Source organism: Lissotriton helveticus, chromosome 7 (assembly GCF_964261635.1).
Source record: "Lissotriton helveticus chromosome 7, aLisHel1.1, whole genome shotgun sequence".
Lineage (NCBI taxonomy): Eukaryota > Metazoa > Chordata > Amphibia > Caudata > Salamandridae > Lissotriton > Lissotriton helveticus.
In genome coordinates, this window is record NC_136068.1 from 1598211435 (window position 1) to 1598236919 (window position 25485).

The 25485-nt window shown below is 47.5% G+C and overlaps 1 protein-coding gene across 2 annotated transcripts in view; it reads left to right on the top strand.

Annotated features, from left to right (window-relative positions):
* Nucleotides 1–25485, top strand: part of LOC144770570 (oxysterols receptor LXR-beta-like) — a 261625-nt gene that overhangs the window by 114575 nt on the left and 121565 nt on the right. The window contains exons 3-7 of one of the 2 annotated variants that reach the window (XM_078655205.1): nt 955–1108; nt 7170–7328; nt 9068–9337; nt 11597–11805; nt 23409–23588. In XM_078655205.1, coding sequence (XP_078511331.1) covers nt 1069–1108; nt 7170–7328; nt 9068–9337; nt 11597–11805; nt 23409–23588 — 858 coding nt within the window. In that variant the 5' untranslated portion in view covers nt 955–1068. The remainder of the gene's footprint in view (nt 1–954; nt 1109–7169; nt 7329–9067; nt 9338–11596; nt 11806–23408; nt 23589–25485) is intronic. The other variant, XM_078655206.1, reaches the window with a different exon arrangement.

Below are 25485 nucleotides of genomic sequence, written 5' to 3' on the forward strand. Positions count from 1 at the left end.
TGCTTTGTATCTTGTGGTGCTGCCAAGCTTTGTGGGAAATAGTGCAGTTTAGGGACAGTGCTGTGCATAGTGTGCTTGCTTAGTGTGGCAATCCAGGACTAAAGTACTCCACAAATAGGCATAGGTATGTGGTTTGTTTCAGTAGCAGGGCAGCTTAACCACCCTAGAACTAGGAAGTCACCAACTGACTCCCACGTGTTCCTCACCCCATAATAAAAGAAACTCCCCTCAACATTTCATACCTCAAGGTTCGGTTCTACAGAGCCCACCTCCGTTAGCAGTGCCCCTCTGTCGCTTCTAAATGAAATTGTGGTCCACGGTGTATGAGGAAGTATTTCCAGGCTTAGTCAAACACAAAAAGACAGACCAGTTCACTCAGCAGCAGTTACTTGCTCACCTCATTAAAGTGAACAGCCAAATCGGACAAAACACCGATACTTTATCTTGGCAGGTGCAGTTTGTATTTTAATTTAAACAGCGATTTGATAGTACATCCCTGTCAGTAAGGCTTTGTTCCTAGCAATTCCGAAATTTGCCCAAATTAAAAGCCCACCAGCAAGCCAAGGCACCCATAGTTCCTCTAATGCATTTTATAGCATATAAAGATCAAAGGAACCTACAGGGTTGCATATTTCATTTCTCACCCGTGGTGAATTGTGGTCTCCACAGGATCATGTCTGCACATGGTAACCAAATAGTCGCATGCTTGTGTCAGTGATGCTTGGGTACAGAAGAAGACCTGGTCTGCAAGGTCTGAGGGTGTTCTCCGTAACGCTTGCGAGCCCATGGATGCCAGAGTTTCCAATGTTCAAAACATACAAGTCTGTTTTTTGGTTTGTTTTTTTGTGGTTTTGAACCCATTTGTGCATATGCTGAACAAGTGTAACCATTGCATCATGAGTTTTTCAAATATTTTTTCTCGTCTTAACCTCAAGCTGTGCTCTTCTCACAAAGCTTGAATTGCTGTGAAAATGGTCTCCAATTTCATACCAGTGGCACCCCCCTCCGAACTCTGCTGTACATGCTTCACCATCCCTGCTGGAGGATGCTGACGGTACCGTGAGCAATATGTCAGTCGTGGCTGCAAACAAGCCTGATGTTTCGATTGGTAAGAGCCCACTTGGAAATGCAGACTCCCATAAATACTTCAGGCTGGTTTGACTGTGCACTGTTCCCTACTGATCTATAGTTGGTCGGTTTATAGTGAGGTTGACTCGTGAATTACAGTTGCAGTGGCACAGGTTTTCCATGACCTGATTTCCTTTGCTGTCACTGACCTATGAAGCTGTACGTTCATCTGTTGTGGTATGTATGAGCTATGGATCAGTATGTTGGTCGACCCATGGGGGTGTGTGTGTGTGTGTGTGTGTGTGTGTGTGTGTGTGTGTGTGTGTATATATATATATATATATATATATATATATATATATATATATATATATATATATATATATATATATATATATATATATTATTCATGTATAACATGCAGCAGAATTGCCATCAAAGGACTGCTTTGAAGCACCCGAACAGTAAAGAACTTGCATTGTATGCGTGTTCGTTTTTTTTCTACCTGTAGATTACTTGTTGCCCAATGCAGTTTAATTCACATAGGTGAAGTTTGTGCTTCATTAAACAATCTTAATTAAGTAACCAGATCAATCCACCACCAGTGGTGTGACTAAACATGTAGAGGTGGGTTGGCCTGTACATGGCATGATTCACCCACTAATGTAACGCTGGCACAGGATCTGTAGATCAGTTTGCAATGAAATGGGTGACTTATGGCTCAACTTGCTTTATCTACATTGTATTAGATTTATGGATCTGCGGGCTTGTCTGTACATGGTGTGGGTGACGCATGGTGCTGTAAGTGGTCTGTCAGTGGCACTGTTGAACCATGAAACTGTCAGCCAAGTTGGATCCTGAACCATCAGTTTATAAAATGACTGGACTATATGTGAAAATAATTGCTCTGCTAGCCTTATCCCACTTAATGTCTAATTAATGGTGACCTGGCTAGATCTTGGTCGAAGCCTGCAGCATATCTGTAGCTTGCTGTGACAGATTGGAATTCACTGTAGTTGCTTGCTCAAAATGATGTGTGTATAGGAGGCAGTGCAGATGAGATGATGTGTGTAGAAGAGGCAGGGCAGATGAGATGTGTGAAGAGAAGGCAGGGCAGATGAGATGATGTGTGTAGAGAAGGCAGGAAAGATGAAATGATGTCTATAGAGGAGGCAGGCTAGATAAGATGTGTGTAGAGGAGGCAGATGAGATGATGTGTGTAGAGAAGGCAGGGAAGATGAAATGATGTCTATAGAGGAGGCAGGTAGATAAGATGTGTGTAGAGGAGGCAGATGAGATGATGTGTGTAGAGGAGGCAGATGAGATGATGTGTGTAGAGGAGGCAGATGAGATGATGTGTGTAGAGGAGGCAGATGAGATGTGTGTAGAGGAGGCAGATGAGATGATGTGTGTAGAGGAGGCAGATGAGATGATGTGTGTAGAGGAGGCAGATGAGATGATGTGTGTAGAGGAGGCAGATAAGATGTGTGTAGAGAAGGCAGGGTAGATGTTGATGTGTGTAGAGGAGTCTGGGTAGATGAGATGATGTGTGTAGACGAGGCAGGGCAGATGAGGTGATGTGTGCATAGGGGGCTGGGTAGATGAGGAGATCTGTCTAGAGGAGGCAGTGTAGAGGAGCTTTATGTAGAGGAGGCAGGCAGATGAGGTGTGTAGAGTAGGCAGGGCAGATGAGATGTGGGTAGAAGCTGCAGGGTAGATGAGGTGTGTAGAGGGGTCAGGGTAGATGTGTGTAGAGGGAGCAGATAAAATGATGTATGTATGTAGAGGAGGCAGGGTAGATGAGATGTGTGTCGAGGGGGGAAGATGAGCTGATGTGTGTAGAGGAGGCAGGGTAAATGAGATGTGTGTAGAAGTGGGAGCTTAGATGAGATGTGTTGTAAAGGAGGCAGGGCAGATGAGATGTATGTAGAGGAGGCAGAGCAGATGAGATGTATGTAGAGGAGGCAGGGTTGATGAGACCTATGTAGAGGAGGCGGGGCAGATGAGACTTGGGTAGAGGAGGCAGGTTAGATTAGATGTATGTAGAGGAGGCAGGGCAGATGAGGTGTATGTAGAGTAGACATGGTGGATGAGATGTGTAGAGGGGGCAATGAGATGATGTGTGTAGAGGAGGCAGCGTAGAGGAGATGTATGTAGAGGAGGCAGGCAGATAAGATGTGTGTAGAAAAGGCAGGGCAGGTGAGATGATGTGTGTAGGCGGGGCAGGGCAGTTGAGCGGATGTTTGTAGAGGAGCCAGGGTAGATGAGATGTGTGTAGAGGAGGCAGAAGAGATGATGTGTGTAAAGGAGCCAGGGCAGATGAGATGATGTGTGTAAAAGAGGCAGCGCAGATGAGATCTGTCTAGAGGAGGCTGCGTAGAGGAGATGTATGTAGAGGAGGCAGGCAGATGAGATGTGTGTACAGTAGGCTGGATAGATGAGATGTGTGTAGAGTAGGCAGAGCAGATGAGATGTGTGTAGAGGAGGCAGGGCAGATGAGCTGATGTGTTTAGATGAGGCAGGGCAGATGAGATGATGTGTATATAGTAGGCAGGGCAGATGAGCTGATGTGTGTAGAAGATGCATGGTAGATGAGATGTGTGTAGAGGGGCAGATGAGCTGATGTGTGTAGAGGAGGCATGGTAGATGAGATGTATGTAGAGGGGCAGATGAGCTGATGTGTGTAGAGGAGGCATGGTAGATGAGATGTATGTAGAAGAGGCAGCGTAGATGATGTGTGTAGATAGAGCAGAAGAGATGATGTGTATATTTTAGGAGGCAGGGTAGATGAGATGTGCAGAAGTGGCAGGGTAGATGAGATGTATGTAGAGGAGGTAGGGCAGATGAGGTGTATGTAGAGGAGACCGGGTAGATGAGATGTGTGTAGAGGGGGTGAGGAAGATAAGTTGTAGAGGAGGCAGGGCAGATGAGATGATGTGTGTAGAGGAGGCAGGGCAGATGAGATGATGTGTGTAGAGGAGGCAGGGCAGATGAGATGTGTGTAGAAGAGGCAGGGCAGATGAGATGTGTGTAGAAGAGGCAGGGCAGATGAGATGTGTGTAGAAGAGGCAGAGCAGATGAGATGTGTGTAGAAGAGGCAGGGCATGTGAGGTGTGTAGAAGAAGCAGGGCAGATGACATGTGTGTAGAAGAGGCAGGGCAGATGAGATGTGTGTAGAAGAGGCAGGGCAGATGAGATGTGTGTAGAAGAGGCAGGGCAGATGAGATGTGTGTAGAAGAGGCTGGGCAGATGAGATGTGTGTAGAAGAGGCAGGGCAGTTGAGATGTGTGTGGAAGAGGCAGGGAAGATGAGATGTGTGTGGAAGAGGCAGGGAAGATGAGATGTGTGTGGAAGAGGCAGGGTAGATGAGATGTGTGTAGCAGAGGAAGGGCAGATGAGGTGTGTGTAGAAGAGGTAGGGCAGATAAGATTTCTTTAGAGGAGGCAGAGCAGTTGAGATGTGTGTAGAGGGGACAGATGTGGTGTGTGTAGAGGGGGGGCAGATGTGTGTGTAGAGGGGGCAGATGTGGTGTGTGTAGAGGGGGGGCAGATGTGGTGTGTGTAGAGGGGGAAGATGTGGTGTGTGTAGAGGGGGCAGGTGAGGTGTATGTAGAGGGGGTAGATGAGGTGTGTGTAGAGGGGGCAGATGAGGTTTGTGTAGAGGGGGCAAATGAGATGTGTGTAGAAGAGGCAAGGCAGATGAGATGTAATTAGAGGAGACAGAGCAGATGGGAAATGTGTAGAGGGTGGAAGATGAGGTGTGTGTAGAGGGGCAGATGAGATGTGTGTAGAGGGGGGCAGATGAGGTGTGTAGAGGGGGCAGATGAGGTGTGTAGAGGGGGGCAGATGAGGTGTGTAGAGGGGGCAGATTAGATGTGGGTGTATAGGAGCAGGTGAGGTGTGTATAGGGGCAGGTGAGATGTGTATAGGTGGCAGGTGATATGTGTGTGGGGGGCAGGTGATATGTGTGTATAGGGGCAGATGAGAAGTGTGTAAAGGAGGCTGGGCAGATGAGGTGTATGTAGAAGAGGCAGGGCAGATGAGATGTGTGTAGAGGGGCAGATGAGATGATGTGTGTAGAGGAGGCGAGGAAGATGAGTTGTGTGTGTAGAGGAGGCAGGGCAGATGAGCTGATGTGTGTAGAAGAGGCAGGGCAGATGAGATGATGTGTGTAGACGAGGCAGGGCAGGTGAGATGAGGTGTGTAGAAGAGGCAGGGCAGATGAGATGAGGTGTGTAGAAGAGGCAGGGCAGATTAGATGATGTGTGTAGAAGAGGCAGGGCAGATGAGATGATGTGTGTAGAAGAGGCAGGGCAGATGAGATGTGTGCAGAAGAGGCACTTGTGATGAGATGTGTGTAGAAGAGGCACTGCAAATGAGATGTGGGTAGAAGAGGCAGGGCAGATGAGATGTGGGTAGAAGAGACAGGGCAGATGAGATGTGTGTAGAAGCGGCAGGTGAGGTGTGTAGAAGGAGTGCAGATGAGCTGTTTTTAGAGGAGGCAGAGCAGATGAGATGTGGGTAGAGGGGAGCAGATAAGATGTGGGTAGAGGGGGGCAGATGAGATGTGGGTAGAGGGGGGCGGATGAGATGTGGGTAGAGGGGGGCAGATGAGATGTGGGTAGAGGGGGCAGATGAGATGTGTGTATAGGGGGGGGCAGATGAGATGTGTGTATGGGAGGCAGGGCAGACGAGATGGTTTGTAGAGGAGGCAGATGAGATGATGCCTGTAGAGGAGGCAGGGCAGATGAGGTGTATGTAGAAGAGGCAGGGCAAATGAGATGTGTGTAGAGGGGGTAGATGGGATGATGTGTGTAGAGGAGGCGAGGAAGATGAGTTGTGTGTAGAGGAGGCAAGGCAGATGAGATGATGTGTGTAGAAGAGGCAGGGCAGATGAGATTGTGTGTAGAAGAGACAGGGCAGATGAGATGTATTTAGAGGTGGCAGGGCAGATGAGATGTGTGTAGAGGGGGGCAGATGCGATGTGTGTAGAGGGGGGCAGATGCGATGTGTGTAGAGGGGGCAGATGCGATGTGTCTAGAGGGGGCAGATGAGATGTGTGTAGAGGGGCAGATGAGATGTGTGTAGAGGGGGACGGATGAGATGTGTGCAGAGGGGGCAGATGAGATGAGATGTGTGTAGAGGGGGCAGATGAGATGTGTGTAGAGGGGGGCAGATGAGATGTGTGTAGAGGGGGGCAGATGAGAAGTGTGTAGAGGGGGCAGATGAGATGTGTGTAGAGGCGGCAGATGAGGTGTGTGTAGAGGCGGCAGATGAGGTGTGTGTAGAGGGGGCAGATGAGATGTGTGTAGAAGAGGCAGGGCAGATGAGATGTGTGTAGAGGGTGACAGATGAGGTGTGTGTAGAGGGGGCAGATGAAGTGTGTGTAGAGGGGGCAGATGAGATGTGTGTGGAGGGGGGCAGATGAGATGTGTGTAGAGGGGGGCAGATGAGAAGTATGTAGAGGGGGCAAATTAGATGTGTGTAGACGGGCAGATGAGATGTGTGTAGAGGAGGTCAGATGAGGTGTGTAGAGGAGGTCTGATGAGATGTGTGTAGAGGGGGCAGATGAGATGTGTGTAGAGGGGGCAGATGAGATGTGTGTAGAGGGGGCAGATGAGATGTGTGTAGAGAGGGGCAGATGAGATGTGTGTAGAGGTGGGTGGATGAGATGTGTGTAGAGGGGGCAGATGAGAAGTGTGTAGAGGGGCAGATGAGATGTGTGTAGAGGGCGCAGATGAGATGTGTGTAGAGGGGCAGATGAGATGTGTGTAGAGGGGGCAGATGAGATTTGTGTGAAGGAGGCAGGGCAGATGAGATGATGTGTGTAGAGGAGGCAGAGCAGATGAGATGATGTGTGTAGAGGAGGCAGAGCAGATGAGATGGTCTGTAGAGGAGGCAGGAGGATGGATGAGATGCATGTGAAGGAGACAGGTCAGAAGAGATGATGTGTATAGAGGAGGCAGGGTAGGTGAAATGTGTGCAGAGGAGGTAGGGCAGATGAGGTGATGTGTGTAAAGGAGACAGGGCAGATGAGGTGATGTATTTGCTGTACTCGTGATGTTCAGTGATTACCATTTTCTTTCCTCCTATGTTGAGAAGACGAGGATTCGTTGCAGTCTGTGGGCACCCTGCTATCTGACTCTGAAGCAGTCCAGCTCAGAGTTAAGGAGGAGTGGTCAGAATCGAGGGACCAGTCTCTGCCGTCAGCTGAAAATGATAAACCTGGTACAGATGGGGAAGGCTCCACTCACAGTGCTGGTAAGTGGGCAGCGGAGTTGAGCCAGGGTCAGATAGAGCAGTAGAGGAGGGTGAACATGTAGATTTGTAGTCCTATTCCAGTATAGACGGTGAACATGGAGCTATGTAGCACTAATATGATCCATCTCCACTCATTGTGATGGTATTGTAGTACAGGTGGTTGCATATCCCTAAACAAAGCTCCTCTGCAACTTCAGGGCGGGTATAACAACAGTTTAGGAGAGCATGGAGATATATAGCTCTAGGGAGACCTGTTCTGCAACTCCAGGCTCGACCTAAAAAGATGGACTGAAAGTAGGTGGAGCTTTATGCTCACATCCTGAATACAGCAAACACAAGGAGATGATGGACGGAGCACTGAAACTTTTCAGACACTGACCCCCCCCGTCCCCCCCCCCCCAGTCACAGATCTGGGTTGAATCCATCATCATTATTTAGCACACTTGCCACCTCAGTTCAGACCCAGCTATATGCAAATCGGTCTTGACCCTGTGCCTCATGGGAACAGTCCAGCCCGAACTGCCAAGCCAGGTCTTCACTGAACTGGAAACAAGCATCCTGGACCGGTTTTTGGGTAACACCCTTCATCAGCCAGGCTAGCTTGAATCCAGTGGCAAAGTGAGCAAGGGACTCGTGTCTGGGCATACCCTGTCAACTTAGGACAAACAAAGCAAACACAGGAGAGGATGGACGGAGCGCTGAAACTTTTAAGACACTCGCACTCCTGCCCAGATGTGGGTCCCATGCTCTCCATGCCACTGGAGTCAAGCTATCCTTGCTGATGAGGGCTGAAAGCCCGAAACCAGTCCTAGGATGCTTGTTTCCAGTCCAGGGACGATCTGCCTTGGCAGTTCGGGCTGGACTGTTTCCATTGGGTGCAGTGTCAAGACTGATTTGCATGTGACTGGGTCCAAACTGGAATGGCATGGTGAGGGGAAAAAACAATGGATTTAGGCCCAGATCTCTGTACTGGGGTGAATGTGTGACCTTGTTCTGCATTCTGGCCATCAATTATTCTTTTTGCATTTGTCACCCTGAGTGGGACGGATATGCCCAGACGTGGGTCCCATGCTCTTCATGCCACTAGGGTCGAGCTATCCTGGCTGAGGAGAGCTGAAAGCCCGAAACCGGTCCTAGGGTGCTTGTTTCCAGTCCAGGGAGGACCTGGCCTGGCAGTTCGGGCTGGACTGTTCCCATTGGGTGCAGGGTTAAGATTGATTTGCATATGGCTGGGTCCAAACTGGAATGGCATGGTGAGCAAAAAAACGATGGATTAAGGCCCAGATCTCTGTAATGGGGTGACTGTTTGACATTGTTCTGCATTCTGTCCATCAATTGTTCTTTTTGCGCATCCTGAATACAGCATGTGTGCAGGAACTATAGAGAGCAGAATGTGCTAGATGAGTGGATACTGACTAGAAAGAGTTCGTTGGAGGAAGGGTAGATATCTAATTATCAGGAAATTATGTATTAAAGATTTTAAAGCACTTCTGAGTTCTGTTCAATAAAGTTGAATTGTGCACATCCCAACTATCTACAGTTATGGGGAATAGTGAGTGCAATGTGTGTAGTGTAGATCAGTTATTACAAAGTAATGATAACCTATGTACTGGCATAAGAAGCTATTGAATTTTGCTTGCCGAATAAAATCCAGTCATACCACAGACACCTGCCTCCTGTAGGTAAGGGACTACAAAGGATTTCTCTCATCACAAACCTTTCTATTACTTTTTGCCCAGCAGAGGGGCCTGAGCGGAAGAGGAAGAAGGGGCCAGCTCCGAAGATGCTGGGGAATGAAAAGTGCAGTGTGTGCGGTGACAAGGCCTCCGGCTTCCACTACAACGTTTTGAGTTGTGAAGGATGCAAGGGCTTCTTCAGGCGCAGTGTCATCAAGAACGCACACTATTCTTGCAAGAACGGCGGCAAGTGTGAAATGGACATGGCCATGCGCCGGAAGTGCCAAGAGTGCCGACTTAACAAGTGCCGGGAGGCAGGCATGCGAGAGCAGTGTAAGTGCCAATCTCTGATTGGGAGGGCTAGTGATGTACATGAGCAGCATTGCATCTTGGTATGGTGTCGAGCAAGAAAGAACACATCTGAACTGGCAGATAGATGTGTGTGCCTGATACCAGGTGAGCATGTGCATCAGGCCATGTATAAAGTGCATTATAGAGCTGTGGATGCTCCCAGTGCTCTGACTGAATTGGGTGTGCCCGAGCAGAGTTGTGTGATTTCCCTGAACTGTTACTGCAGCGTGTCAGGGCTGAGCAAACTGCAAGATTCACCCAGACTAAAAGCATTACCTGCTTTCTTGAGATGTCTTCTGTTGCTTCAGCCACCTCTGCCTGGCTGTAGGAACAAGGGAGGCTGTGTGGATTGCCTGTCATTACTTGTCTTTTAAATGGCACTGCAAACTGGATGCCCAGTAGACTATGCTCTGTAACCAAAAAGTGGTAGGACTTTTCAGGTTTGAAAAATGATAGTTAGCGTAGCGATAACATTACTGAAAATGACAATGGGCCTATCATGCAGAAAAAGTTATTGAAACAAGTATAAAATCAGTGAAACTGAGCAGTGTTGTGAGATGTAACTTACGTACCCTATCCCTTCATCAAAACTACCAATAACTATAACCGAAGCCAAGCGTGGCTGTGAACAAGGAAGAGAATGCCTCAGTCTGTCATTATAATGTTGGCTAGCATTTCATGTAGTGCTGTTATCCACAGCACTTAATAAAAACATTTCACACATTGAAAGATTGAACATTGAAAGGTTTTATGTATGTACATTTTATTATCCACTAGCTGTTAGATAAAAGGCTGAGTTTACAATACCATAATGCTAACGTGGCCTGCTGGCCACATTCATATCTCGGACGAGTTTTTTTGAAACATGTATGCAGTTTTACTATGTTGTGTAGATCTAACCATGCGAAGCTGAGGGAAAACAGTATATATATTATTGTTACACGGTTATAGGTGGAAATAGACTATTTTTCATTAAAGTTAAGGATATGGGGTTCACGGCCATATGGGGTTCATGACCCCATGTTGTGACGTGGTTCAGTGTTGTGTTGTCTCTCCCCGACCCCACAATTTTTTGGACTAGTATTCTGGATGGAGGAAAAGCATCTAACCTTTAGTCCCCGCTACCCATTTCTCCTTTCCTTTGCCCATTCCTCGTAGTCGGTGAAGAAAGACAAGTCTTTGATGGCCAGGGAGAGGCAGCCAGCTGCATGTCACTCCAGTTCTTTGCAAGATGTGCTAGAACAGTGACTAGTGAGTGCCAGCCTTTGAACTCATTTGTGTGGTTGGAGTTTGATTTGGGGCATCACTTGGAAGGCCACCAAGTCATAGGTGTCCCACCTCAAATTTGAAATGTCTATCTGACTCTAGACCACTAGGCTCGACATAACTAATCAAAGGGTCAATCTAAGAGAGGCTTAGGGAATAAGAGGGGCGGCGAGTCGGAGTGGCATCTGCTGGTCCTGGGTATGTTTCCGCAGCAGTGAATGCCTTATGGTTATGCCTGTCGTGCTCGTGTGTTATTGTAGTAGACATGAGCGGAACACCGTTGTGTTGCTCTTGTGTCTATTTCATAAGATGCAGGCTTGTGGCAGTTAAGCAGTGGTTTGGCTTGCATGGTAAAGCATCTTTCAAACCATGGGGAGGGTTGTTTATACGGTGGGGCGGTGGCAGCTGCTACAGAGGAAGGCTGGCCTTATATCTGTTAACATGCTTGCAGCTGATTAAATATCATCACTTCCATTTTTCTCTGGCGACAAGGATGAGATGGTAAGATGTCACGTCAGAGAGAGGGAAGGTAAAAACCCCGTCAGTTACCCGGCAGAGTGTGAACTCCTGATCGAGTGGTTGTACTAGATTCTTCAATCTAGCGGCATAATCCATCTGGCTGGATGCTATAGTGCAGGCACAGATACGTCACAGTTTGGAAACAGAGCAGCACTGGCTTAGCCATTGCTTTGACTGGTTCTGCAGTTACCATTAGCTGAACACTCTGCACTAGATAGTGGTCTGGTGCATCCTGGCGGATAGGCATAGGATGGCAGTATGGTGTGCCTTAGAGCACTTGAGTCAATGTCTGCAGGGTGTTCTGTGTACATCCCTTGTTCTGTCTCAGTGGCACGTGCTCAGGTCAGGGATGGTTTGGCTGACAAACATGTTTGCTCTAGATGTGGTTGATGTGGCTGCAGTTTGTTGGTCTTCTTCAGTGCACCATGTAGACGACTCGTCTGTGCTGCCTTTCAGGCGTGCTCTCGGAAGAGCAGATTCGGAGTAAGAAGGTCCGGAAGCAGGAAGAAGAGGTGGTACGTGCCAGTGTGGTCACCATCAATCCTTGTGTGCTGTCACCAGAGGTACTGCAGCTGACACCTCAGCAGGAGGAGATGATCCAGCAACTGGTGTCGGCTCAGCAGCAGTGCAACAAGCGTTCCTTCAGCGACCAGCCGAAAGTGACGGTGAGTAGCCAGCCCTCGGCTTAAGTGCAGTGGTGAGAACAGTTTGAAAATCCACTGCTGAAATTCACCATGGCTTGTTTTTCGATCTGACTGCATTTTTTTCCCTTTGCTCTTGCTGTCCTGACTCTGGATTTAAATGAAGTGTTTGTTTCAACGTTTTCAGACATATTTATGTATCTTTACATTGAGAGACTACAGTTGTGAGCTGCGCAGTGTGGCATGCACTATACACTGATGCCTCCCGGATCTATCTTTATCCTATCCTAGTTTATCCCAATACTTTCTTACTACAGTGGGCTGGTCTAGAGTAGTCTTCGCTTCTGATGTTTGGATCTCCTGCCTAACACACAGCTAGGGAGGAAGATCTCAACCACACTGTACTCCTCTTAGTTGACTGCTTTTCCTCCTCCACTTTTAACACACTGCGAGGGAGGGGAGTGAGAACTGCGATTCCACCATCCTGCACACCACTAAGTGCTCTCCTTTAATCTGACAATTCTACCTCTTCTATTTATAAGGGCTCTCCTCTTGACGGCTATTCTCTCTTTATTTCTAACACACAGCTAGGGAGGGGAGTGAGAACCTCGATCCGCCCCTTCTGTACACCTCAGAGTGCTCTCCTTTAATCTGACTACATCATCCCCTCTAATGCGATTTGCTATCCTGTTGGACTACTTACTCCCTCTATTTCTTGTGCTCCCTCTTCTACTTGGACTAGTTCACCTCTTTCTGATCGCTACCCACATCATGGCTCAGCGCACCTCTCGCCCCTCTGACCTCCTGGCTCAGGTAGGTCTGAATTCTTTCATGATCATATATCCCGCCAACCAATCTTTGAAAGCAAAAAATACCTTCAAACACAATGTCCTCAAAACGATGCACGAAAACGCTTATCTCGGACACATTTATTTCCCCTAAGGGCGCTGTGGTGACAGACCTCATTTTTTTACACTAACAGAAGAGCCCAGTGGAGAAAGACTAACCTGTGCACTTCGAATCAAACAACTGACCAAAACACCTCACGGCTTCCGCTTAATCACTCAACCCTCCCCAGCCCTTAAGGCTGATTTGACCATTTCTTTATACAGTAATGGCAACACCCTTATTCAAGCCTCTGAACGAAACTTCAAATGCTTTGACAGTATCTTTCCGATGATTAAAAGCACACTTGATAACTCGATCTCGGCTACTATTGATCATAAGTCTCCCCCCTATTTCTTCATCCTCTATGCCATATGTTAATTTGTTATGTTAATAGGTATTTGTTGAGCGCATTATCACCAGCAGACCTCTAAGCGCTGTCAGAGAGGTCTTAACCTAGCCAGAGGAGTAAGATTATATCCAGGCTTCTGCAAAAAGGACTGTTTTTAATTTTTTCCTGAATGGAAGGAGGGCGTGTTCCTTACGAAGACTCTCCGGCAGGTTGTTCCAGATGGAGGGGATAGATGATGAAAATGCTCTGCCTCCTTTCGTGGACATGTTAAATCTTGGGCAAGCCAGGAGGCTAGCATCCGTGGACCGTAGTGCCCTGCTGGGGGTGTATTTGGCAGGACGGTCCTTGATGTAGCTAGGAGCTCGGCCGTAGAGGGCTTTGTGTGCAATACAGAGGCCCTTGAATTTAGCTCTCTGTCTGACAGGGAGCCAATGCATCTGTTTGAGGAGGGGCGATGCATGTGCTCGCCTAGGTGCTTTGAAAATGAGCCTTGCGGTATCATTCATAATTACCTGAAGTCTTGGCATAAGGTTCTCCGGGAAGCCGATGTGTAGGGAGTTGCCGTAGTCTAGGCGTGATAGTATCAGAGCGGAAACTGCCGTTCGGAGTGTATTGAATGTGAGAATAGGGGCAAGCTTGCGCAGTTGTCTCAACAGACCTGTGCATGTTCCTACCACAGCCGAGACTTGCTGGGTCATGGTGAGCTTAGCATCAATTGTAATCCCCAGGCTTTTTACCACCCTAGCATGTGTGCCCAACTCTTGCGGCCAGAAGAGCTCCTTCCACGGGTTGGAATCTAGAGTGATGGCCAGTACCTCCGTTTTGTCTGGGTTTATTTTCAAGGAGTTAGCCGACATCCAATTCACCGTGAATTTTAAGATGTTTTGAAAGTGTGAATGGGCTGAATAATTATTTGGGTGTCATCAGCATAGTTGTAATTCTGACACTCCAAGTGGTTTAATGCCGCTATCAAGGGCTGGAGGTAGGCATTAAAGAGGAGTGGGGATAATGCCGAACCCTGAGGTACACCACATGAGAGTGGTCCTGAATCGGACACAAGGTCATTCAATTGTGTTCTCTGTGAACGCCCTTTAAGAAAGGAGGTCAGCCATGCCAAGGCTTACATCGTATCTTACTCCACATCATGCCAATACTCCTGCCTTGGTTGACGGTGAGACCACTCTAAAGCGGGACACTATCTCCCGCTGTAACAGAGGTAAGGGACTCACTATACCATCCAATACCCCCCACACATCGGGGTTATACCCATTGTCTCACTCTGGGGCGGCTGAGAAGTGCATTACCTGACCTTATCTTGAGTAGAAGCTTGCTGACCTCAAGCAGGATCTCCTGTTGTCAAAGGGATCATGCAGACCCTGCTACAGATCTCCATGAAGATGGAGAGGGTCTGGAATGTACACCCCTCACCGGAGAACGATCTACGCAATCCACAAAAAATCTTGGGTGGTGGTGACAAACTGTCCTTCATTCGCTACCCAATTAGTTCAAGCTGGAGTTCTAGGCCTCTCCCTAACCATCACTCCAGGCCTCGTAGGTTTCAGCCTCAGTTGTCGGCTGAGGACACCCTCGCTCTTGTATACTCGTACAATGACACCGGGGTTTTCGCCTCCTCCAACACCTCTGTTGTCATCACTGCTATTTCCTCTGACCCTGACCGGGAACCCAGGGTCAACCTCAGATGGGTTAAGAAGGAAAACCTGCTGCAAATAACTACCGCTCATCATGAAGTGGTCAACACTTCCCCTACCAACAAATCGATGCTGCTCAACTGCAGATCGGCTGTGAAACATGCAGCTGACATTTCTGCACTCATCATTTCGCAAGATTTGGAAATATTGATTCTCACTGAAACCTAGCTCAACGATGCCTCCTCCCCTGTTCTCGACATCTTAATCCCGCCTGATTATGCGATTATCAGATGCAATTGTCCTGTTAAAATGAGGGGGCATTGCTTGCATTCATCGCTCCAGCTTAACTATAAAGCAATCTCATATTGCTTTGCTATCGTCTTGTGAGCAACTAGTTAGCAAAATTTTGAATGAGGGCAAGACTGTCTGTGTGCTTCACTCGATTTACCATTCTACGGGTGATAATCTGCTCTTCATTGAGCAAATCATGGTGGTCATTAGCGAATGCTCGGATCAACTATATTATATCTTCCTCTAAGATTTTAACCTCCACTGGAATTATACCAATGATCTTCTAGTCCGCTCCTTTGAGGCCTTCCTCTTTGATCTCAACTTCTCTCAGGTCTGTAAGGAATCAACACACAACAAAGGCTCCAACCTCGACCTCATTATTACTAAAGACAATATGATACAACTGGGTAACATACTACCATATGACTGGTCGGCTCACCATCCAATTTCCTTCCACATACTGGAACAGGGCACGTGCCGACAGGGACAACTGCTCAAAGCTAAACAACTGACTCGCAACATGAGAGACATCAACATCGATGCTCTTACTTCCATCACGGACAAAAGGGTTCAGCCCCCCCCTAACATGACCAACCGTGATGATCTCTCTGATCACTACATATAACTGTGGCTAATATTTCTGACACTATTGCGCCGAAGCAACTGAAAAGGATTCCACTCAAACAATCCAAACCTTGGTTTAATGGTGCTCTAAGTGATGAACGTCGTAAACGTAGGCTCTCAGAGAGGCTCTGGAGAAACGCGTCTTCCATCACAAACCTCTCGCAGCTAAGTAAAATGAGAAGTACCTACAACAAACACATCCGCATTGCTAAAACTGACCATTTTAGGGCTTAGCTAGATGGCGCTATAAATAGGCCCAAGAACCTCTTTGAAATCATCAAACAGCAAGCAAACCACTCTTCCAACCCTACCTTGACTCCGCTTCCTAGTGGGGTGACTTCTCAGTGCACTTCTCTGAAAAAACTAGGAAAATTGAGGTAGAGCTGCAACCTGACACGCCAATTTTGCGGCCTCTGAAGTACACCGCACCATCTGCTGAGCCAGCGGATCCCTAGTCAGTGTCTTGTCTCTTTGGTTGTTCTCCCAAAAATGACACCTCTTGGAATTCCTTTATCCTGGCAGATCTCACGGAGCTGTTCCACAATATGACATCACTAAAACCTTCCAACCACTCCAGTGATCCACTTCCTGCTAAGTTTTTAAAGATCTCAATTCAGCCATTCTACCTCTTTGGGCCAGGATCATTCATGAATCTCTTATGCAGGGGAGGATCCCTGATTGCCTCAAAATTGGACAAGTCACTCCCATCCCTAAGAAGCCAACTCTGATTTATCTGATCCTAACAACTTCCGGCCTATCACCAGTATCATGACTCTAGCCAAATTGCTCAAGAAATGCGCCCACAAGCAGCTCTGCAACCATATAGAGAAATTTAAACTCCTTGACCTCTACCAATCGGGTTTCAGAGCTGGGCATAGTACTGAAACAGCACTAACTCATATTGTGGATGATGCCCTAAGATCCCTTGACCAAAATGTCCCTTGCCTCCTGATCCTTCTTGATCTGTCCTATGCATTTGACACCATCAAACATGAAAACTTGATTACTCTTCTTCAACATAGGATGGGGCAATCTGGCCCGGTCCTAAAGTGGTTTGCCTCTTTCTTACGTAACCACACACAAAGGATCAAAGTTAACCATTCCCTTGCAACCAGTACCCCTGTCATGATTGAAGTGCCGCAAGGATCTGCACTCTCGCCCACTCTCTTCAACCTTTTTATGGAACCACTTACCGTCATTTTAAACCATTCTAACATTCATTACCACACGTACGCGGATGACACGCAACTATACTTGAACATCTCTTCTCCTGACATTAAAACTTGAGATGAGGCTCTCACAAACTCAACAAAGGTTAGCCCAGGCAGGGGGCGTCGCTACGGCGTGTACAGGATGGGCGCACGGAGCTGAAGCTCTCCCGGCCGTAGCCTCAATTTGCCCATTTCCCGGAAATATTTGCGGCCCCAAACGCTGAAATACAGAGGATGAATCCGTGAGGCAGTGCGAATGCTGGCGATGCGAGCTGGATGCCTTAAGATGCGGAGAGCGGACGACTGACTGCTCCGACTATCCCTGAGGCGGCCTCGCAAAATTGCGGCGGAGCGGGTCCCGGCGTAGGCTGGAGAGACACAACACAGCAACCCATAACTGGCGCATGGGAGGAGCGGTGAGTGCGAGACGGCCCGCGGCGCTCTGGGGGCCCAGTGTACACAACCAGTGTCCCTTGGAGGTGAGGGGGACCCCTGGGGCCTTCCGTGCAGAGCGTCCAGCAGCCCTGAGACCCGCGAGTGCCCGCTGCTACGGGGAGGCGTCCCCTGGGCGTTGCGCTCTGGGCTCCGATATCGGCACTGATTCTGCCTGTCAGTTGCCCCCAGGTCGAAGTGAGTCAGCACGGGAGCCCGGCGCAGGGTACGATTGAGCGGCACCTCCCTATTCACATCATTGCTGTCTCTGCCTGAGACTGAGATGCTCCCCACAACAGCCAGCCCACATTAAGGCCCCAAAACGGGGTACGCAACCGGCCCCTTCTCCAGCGGGGAGCCCTCTGTTGAGTGGGTAGACACGGGCACACAAGTCAGTCTTCCTCAATCCCCCAAGCTGCGATTTCATTACCTCCTGCGAGCATGGAGTATTACAACGCTGACGCCATTGGGAAGTCCGCCTGTGTGAACACTGTGGCTGAGTGCGAGAAGGGTTTGCAATCGCGGCGGCAAGGTGGGCCTGCCCTCTGCAAGACCTACTGTGCTCCACCTGCGCCACAATGCAGATTCATTGGTCTGCTGAACGCCCTTTGGCCACCTCCAGTGAACCTGACCGAGCAATTGCAGCATGGGCCGCAAAGACCCAAAACAACGTGTACTCCCCTTTGGAAAGCTAGTGGACTCAGTCAGGGACCAACCAAGCAAAATGGCGGACGGTGGGCAACCCCCATCAACCGTGACACCAACAAAAATTAGCAGTGAGTCTAAGTTAACCATATATGTACCCGAATAGACAAAGAAAATATAAGGGAAAGGTTACCACTTGAAACGAGTTCCCATCAGTTCACCATCGAGCCCGCCCTTCATCATCTGGGATCTCTTTGTAGTTCAAGATACTGCGGAAACCTCTACTGACCCGGAAAATGATGATATAACCAGGTCAATGGGAATCCTAATTCTTAAACCACAGAAGTGAAGATGGTGTGTATTGTGGGGAACTGAATAGCAGTGCTTTAGAAAAAGGTGTAAGTGAAAAAGGATAAGAAAAAGTTCTAAAATTAGGTCGTGATCAGGGAAAAAGAACAACTTTAATATATGCCCTAACACTCCTAAATCAATAAAAACAGTGCAATTAGCAGTGTAACAAATAACCGCTAAGCTTAAGATGTAAGGTCGACATGTTTCTGCAGTCACTGGAGCAATTGACACCCCTGCTGCTTCATCAGGACCATTAATGCTACTGCTGTATACAAATTAAAACCATATCACCTGGTAAGTGTATGTGTACTCGTCACCCCATCAACCTCCACTGAGGACTCGCACCAATTACATATACTTCTTCTGGAAATGAGAGCCGGGTTTAAGGCACTAAATGTCTGCTTCGACTCCATGGACAGAATCATTGCGGAGCTGGGCACCAAGCTCCAAGTGCACGACAGACGACTAGATGTTGTTGAGTCCCGCACTTCAGACCTGGAGGATGGAATGGTGCAATTGGTGAAGCGGCTAGACCGCATGGAACGGATCCTGAAGGAAGTCGTGTCGAAGAACAAGTATTTGGAGGCGTGCAGGAATTTTGCCGCACTTATAAACTGAACAGTAAGCGCCCTGCAGAAGCGAACACTGCCTCACCCCCACACAGCGGCTCAGCAGTCAGTGTGGATCTGTTTTCGAATTCTGGGCTTGGCTGATTATTGATCGCAGGCCTCCTGCCAATATGCCACACATTTACTATGTTAAAATGACAGCCGGGATTTAAAATGTTGAGTATACTGTTTATTTAGGCTACTAGGCTGTTGGATGGTGAACGCCCCCCCCACCTCGAGATCATAATGGAGATGACAGTCTGTATACCACGATTGTTACATTGCTTTTTGTTTTAGAAATGTTATTGGTACTGTTGTTGGTGGTTGTGCAGTTGGTATTGCCTCTCCGATGGGAGGGCACGCTGGGTGGGGAGAGGTGGGTGGGGTATTGGTTGTATTGCATTGCACTGTAGCTTTAGTCTCTTTCTTTCTGATCACAATAGACGGGCAAGGTACTTGATTCCATACGGCACATACGTTTTACTCCTTGAAATGGTGCAGTTAGGTTACAACTCTGGTCCTTCAAGTGTCATGCTAGCGACGTGGAATATTAGAGGCTAAAATAACACGCGCAAGAAACGCCAGATTGTGCATTATTTGCTCAGACATGGGGTGTATGTACCCTTCTTGCAGAAAACGCACCTTCCTATTAGCGACCACGCCAGGTTCGCCTCCTCCTGGGGCCCAAATAGATTCTTTGCAAACTACAGCAACTACGCGAGGGGCTCTGCCATACTCATGCATAAACGGCTACATTTTAAATGTCACTCTGTCACTAATGATCCTGAAGGCAGGTATGTGATAGTAATGGGCACACTGCTTATCCAAAAGATAGCGTTAGTTTGTGTATATGGCCCAAACACTGACTCCCCCGATTTTTTTACGCGTTGTTATCCAAACTGTTATCCAAACTGCTGCTGTTAGGCCCTGTGCCTCTTCTACTGGGGGAGATTTTAACATCGCCCTGCACCCGCCCGCTGACAGTACTTCGACAGCCCCAAACCCCAAACCCCAAGCACCAAGCCCGTAGAGCTTTGCGATCTATCTGTGAGCATTTTTCGCTCCTGGACGTAGGCCGTACACGAGACCCGGATCACACCACTTACACCCATTACACTAGTCCTCATGACACCTGGACCAGACTTGACTACTGGTTGGTTACTCCGGACATTTCCAAGAGGTTTCATACACTTCAAACACTGCCCAGAACATACTCTGACCACTCCTCTGTATTGCTGTTCCTGAAGATCCCACGCCCTGAAGGCTTTGAAAATCAATGGAGATTTCCCCATCGAGCTCTGGAAGAGGAGGTATTTAGGCAAGAGATTCAGGATGCAATTGAGGAATATTTTGCACTTCACACAGGTTTGGTGGACACGGAGGCAATGCTGTGGGAGGGCTTTAAGGCCTATATTAGAGGAGTGTGCATGGCCAAATGCTCTGGGGTACTCCTTGATATTCGAGGTAATCTGTCTCGGATGGAGAGAGAGTTTGATGCCTTGGATGCTGCACAAATGACAATGGCGCTGCAGTGAGGACAGCATTACCCCTAGACTAGAATACAGAGAGACAGCTGTGCGGGAAATTCTATACATTGGAAAGTACCAAAATGCAAGGGTGTATGGGGAAGGGGACCGCCCTGATAGGGTTTTGGCACAAGTGGTTATACCCCCCTACACTAAAGCCTACATCACTGAGCTACACCCACAGGCGGGGCAACACATTACTGACCCTCTGGAAATACCGCAGGAATTCCTCTCATATTTTACGACACTATACTCCACTAGGCTGGGAAAAGATCTTCTTTTTTTTTTTTTTTTTAATAAAATGTTTAGCCCAGAATAATCTTTTGCTAAATACTCTCAAAACCGAATTCCTGCTGATTGCCCCCACAACCACTCTGCACCTACTTTGGACTGGCTTAAACAGGTCAAAGCTCTCAACTGCACCCCTCATGTGATTAACTCCGCTAAATCATTATGCATTACCTTGGACAAATACCTAAATATTCAAGCCCACAACAGTGCTACTATCAGGGTAGCCAACTTTCAACTTAACACCCTTAAGAAAATCAAGCCCTTCCTTCCACCTGAAAACATACGGCTGCTGTACAATCCCTGGTGATCTCGCAACTGGAATATGGTTTGGTGACCCTTGCTGGACTTCCTAAAGCGATTTTGGCCCCACTTAGAGTCACTCTCAACGCATCGTCCAGGTTTATCACAGGCTCCACAAAACACGATCACATTACACCTGAGCGTAGGCAACTTAATTGGCTGTCTATTGAAGCTAGGATATGTTTTAAGATAGCTTGCATAATGCATAAAGCCTTACATACAACACTCCGGCTTATTTTGCGAACAAGCTTGTACTTTTGGGCTCATGTTGGAACTTAAGAAGTTCGTCCACCCTACTTTTGAAATCGCCCAAATTCAAAAAGAAAAGTACTTACAATTGTGCCTTCTCCGGTCTTGCTCCTAGAATTTGGAACGCTCTTCCTACTGATATCAGAGCTAATCCCTCCACAGCTTTTTTCAAGAAACATGCCAAATGGCTATTCCTGAGTGAACATTAATTGCATCAACCTGTACTACTTCTCAAACCCCTGTCAACAGATTTGACGATTATTTTACTGTGTAGTTTTGATTTAGGTTATGCTTATGTTAAATTGCTATTTTATTCTAGGGCCCGTCTGTGGCTGGTCTCTGAAGCAGTGCTAGCTGGGCTGACTACAGATTTGACACTTATTTTGCTATGTTGTTTTGATTTATTTTATGCTTGTCTGTTAAATTGTTATTACACTCTAGGGCTGCCTGAAACTGGACTAACTGGGCCGAATACCTGGCCTCTGAACTAGATTGTTTTCTCCCTTTTGTTTGACAGTGTGTTGACATATTTACTTCACTTGTTCCATTGCACTGAGTTTATTCGTGCTTTAGACACCTTGTACAGCGCTCTGATACCCACAAGGGTCATGTTCACGCTTTATAAAACTTTTGAAATAAAATAAATAAATAATACATGCACTGAATGACTGGCTAGTGCAAGGGTGGCAAAATTCCACTGCAGTGATGAGTCGGGTGTGATAGATGAATAGTGTACTTTTAATGCATGAGAAGTAGGGACACATTGGTACAGTGCAGAGAATATGCTGCACAGTGTGGTCATATGGTGCTGTGCGGTGATGAGGCATTACAGTGATAAGAATTGATGGGTTGCATGCTTTCCAGGAGTGCTGGACTGAGGGGCGATATGCTGCCGTTCTGCCAGTCTGAAGGACAGGCATTCTGCAGGTCATGCAGTGTGCAGTGCACGAATGAAGTCACACATGAGGTTCATAGAGTGTTGCAGGTCACGCCTGTGACCTAGCATGAGTGAGGGACTGCGGTACTTGCATTGTGATGGCGCATTATTGGGCGTCTCACATTGTGACACTGGTGCTGGATTACTGGTGCTGAGGTACAACCTACATTGTGGCTGTGCTTCAGAGGCCTGTTTGGGGGATCCTGTGGTGGGTGTGATAGTGCAGTGGTGAGAAGATAACATAGGGGTATTTTTCCCACAGATTAAGAGCCCGATTATGGCCTTGCCCTCGAGCACAATTTGGTGCATCACCGAAGGTAAATCTATTATTATGGCTGAGTACTGTCTGCTCTCTCGATTGGGCCGAGGGGTGCTAGCTGGGATGTACAATGTTATAATAGTGCTTAGTGTTTGGTTTCTTCTGGGATGGGCAGAAAAAACTCGGATGAGAGAGAGTTATTGTCTCTTCCAGGGTGCCTTGTGTGCACCCTTTGTTTACATGTATTGGGTAACTGCTGAGTTTGAGGGCAGTGTTGGGTCAATCTCTTCAGAGTGCTCTGTCTGCACCCCTTGAAATCAGTAGCATGTGCTCAGGCCAGCTAACCGGTTGGCTCTCTGTCTCCTGTGTTTACTCTTTATGCCCCTTTGTGTTTTGAGGTTCAGTGGTGTATGCTCACAATGAGATATGTCTTGGCTTAGTGTGACAAGAGTTTTCATCGTGCGCCCTTTATTACAGTGTCAGTAACCGTCATGGTGGTGGTATTAGCCAACGGTGAGATCCTCTAGTGTCATCGCCTTCGTGTTATGGTTTCCATTCAAGGTCCTGGCTCAGCACAAGGATATCGATTGTGTACCTCTGGTTCTCAGGCCCAGGGTTCCTTAGCTCAGCAAGTGGAGTATACAGTGTGCGCATGTCAGTGTTCTTAGCTTTGGTGGTTTCTAGGCAGTTCTGTGGATTTATTGGCTTAGTCTGATGACTGTGATTATTGGTCTGATTTCAGTCTCAGATGGATGGTATGGGTATTCCCTTGTAGTAATGTGTGTGTAAGTACATAAATAGTGTTTTGGGCTCTGGCTTAGTCTCATGAGGGTAAATGTGTGGCCAGTAAACCTTCGAAAACAAAGTTATTCATCCTAGTCTTTGTTGGTGGTTTGAGCTCCATCTTGTATTTGGAAGGAGGAAGATAGGAAGGGGCGTGGTTCGCTCGGGACCCACTACTTTACATTATAAAAGGAGTTCAAATAAAGTTGGTCTTATTCTCTCTTTTTCTCCCAGCCATGGCCCCTAGCCAATGACCCCAACAGCCGTGAAGCCCGGCAGCAGCGCTTTGCACATTTTACAGAGCTGGCTATCATCTCGGTGCAGGAGATCGTCGACTTCGCCAAACAGGTTCCAGGCTTTCTCCAGTTGTCAAGAGAAGACCAGATTGCTCTGCTCAAAGCCTCCACCATTGAGGTAAGTTATCAAGCGCTCCTGCACATTGGTCTCAAAACACCTGCATGTTTTGCAAATGGCTGAGCATCAGAAGGCTCCTGCAGACAGGTTCCATAATCCAAGTGTGCATGTCCTGTAGAAAAGTGGGTATTGTGAGTTACTGCTAAGCGGTTCCATCATCCCAGTGTTCGTTCTGTGGCAGAGTCCTTGTTGGAGGATCCAATAGAGGAATCCCATATTCCTATCCTAAAACAACATGAGAATCGGTAGTCTCTTGGAGAAGAGTCATTGGGTGTGCGCTGCCACAGAGTGTGTAATGAAGATCAGAGGGGGTCCCATATGTCCTCTTGAGATGTCCTCCGAGTGTCAGGAGGCGTCCACAGACAAGTCCATGTGATGCAAAGACACAGTATAACAATCGCCCAGTTTACTGACTCTAAGGTTTTAGAGCCAATTTTCTAAGACGTTTTAAGGTATTTGCAGAACCTGTCAAAAAAAGAATAAAAAGCATTCAGCAAAAATAGGCTCTATAATATTAAATGTGGCAAGATATTTTGCTTCTGCTTGGAAGGCTTCTCTCTTCTTTAACACAAACCAGCTCCCTTGTCATGGTCTACATTTATGATGTATACATATCCAATCAGAAGAGAATGGAATCCTTTGCACTTGAGGAGTTCTTTTGGGCTGAGATCCAATGTTTGCTCGCAGAGGCAGGTTATCCAGGTGGGCACAACACCCTTGATTGCAAAGTCAACATTTGTGCTTTAGATTCTGAGACAGCTGATCTGATGGTCGCAAAGTAGTGTTCTGACCAACCCAGGCGAACTGCATGGCAACACAAGTCTTTACAGCTGTGCTGTCCTTCAACTGCCTTTAACTGTTACTGGCACTATTGCTTGCTTGGGCTGCCATTCTTTTTACTGTCTCAGAGTGAGGCTGCTATGCACAACTCTTGAACCTACACAACAAGAACTGCAGGTCTTCCTTCCCCTTCTCTCATGTAGCTCCTTTCACAGGATGGCAATGCTAACCACTCCGTTCCCATGTCAGTCTCCCACTTGGTGTGCCCCTCAGCCCTACAATGTGCATACAACTCTGCAGCATCATTCCATTCAGTTAATCAGCTGTCACAAGCCCTCACTTCTTTTGGTTGCTATGCTGATCAGGGCGTTGTCAGCCCCTACACCACTCTGTCACCCTCAGGAATACTGAGACCATACACCCAAAAGAGGATAAAATACGAGTTCCCCTATGTGAGGAAAAACTGTCTATAGCTATATAAAAATAAAAAAAATCTTTGAAAATGTCATCACAGTGCATTCTGTAGAACAGCCGGACGGGCCTTACATTCCCCCCAATTGTCTCCTGTAGTTGTTCAATAGCAGGAGACTCCTACATATGTTTCCGATATTCCTATTGTGAATGCTCTACAGCAAGGCGAATATCTGAGGAACCTGCCGAGCATCCCTTCTGTGTCCTACTACAGACACAGTAGCTGAGGGGCTCCTGTCCATAGGTCCCACAATATCCTTGTGTCCTGCGGCAGGGCTGCTGTCAGCGAGGCCACCACAGAGGAGTCCAGTTTGTGTCCTGTTGAAGGGTTATTATCAGAGACGCTCCTGCAGTCAGGTCCACTATCCATTCGTACAGTGGCAGCCGCCACAAACAAAAAAGGGTGGGTGGAGGGGGCGGGAGGGAGGGAGCGCAGGAAGGGGAGCACGTGTTGGGGTTAAATTATTAATAATAATAATCATCATAATAATAAAAACAAGCATTTGCAATGCAATAGGTCTAGCATTTCCAGAGTTTGAGCTATTGGCATTGTAAATGACAACGCCTTTTATGTATGTGTTTTGAAAATCTGCAAGCAGTGCGTAAACTCGCACTTTGTTCTTACAGTCGTACCTTACGAGAAGCA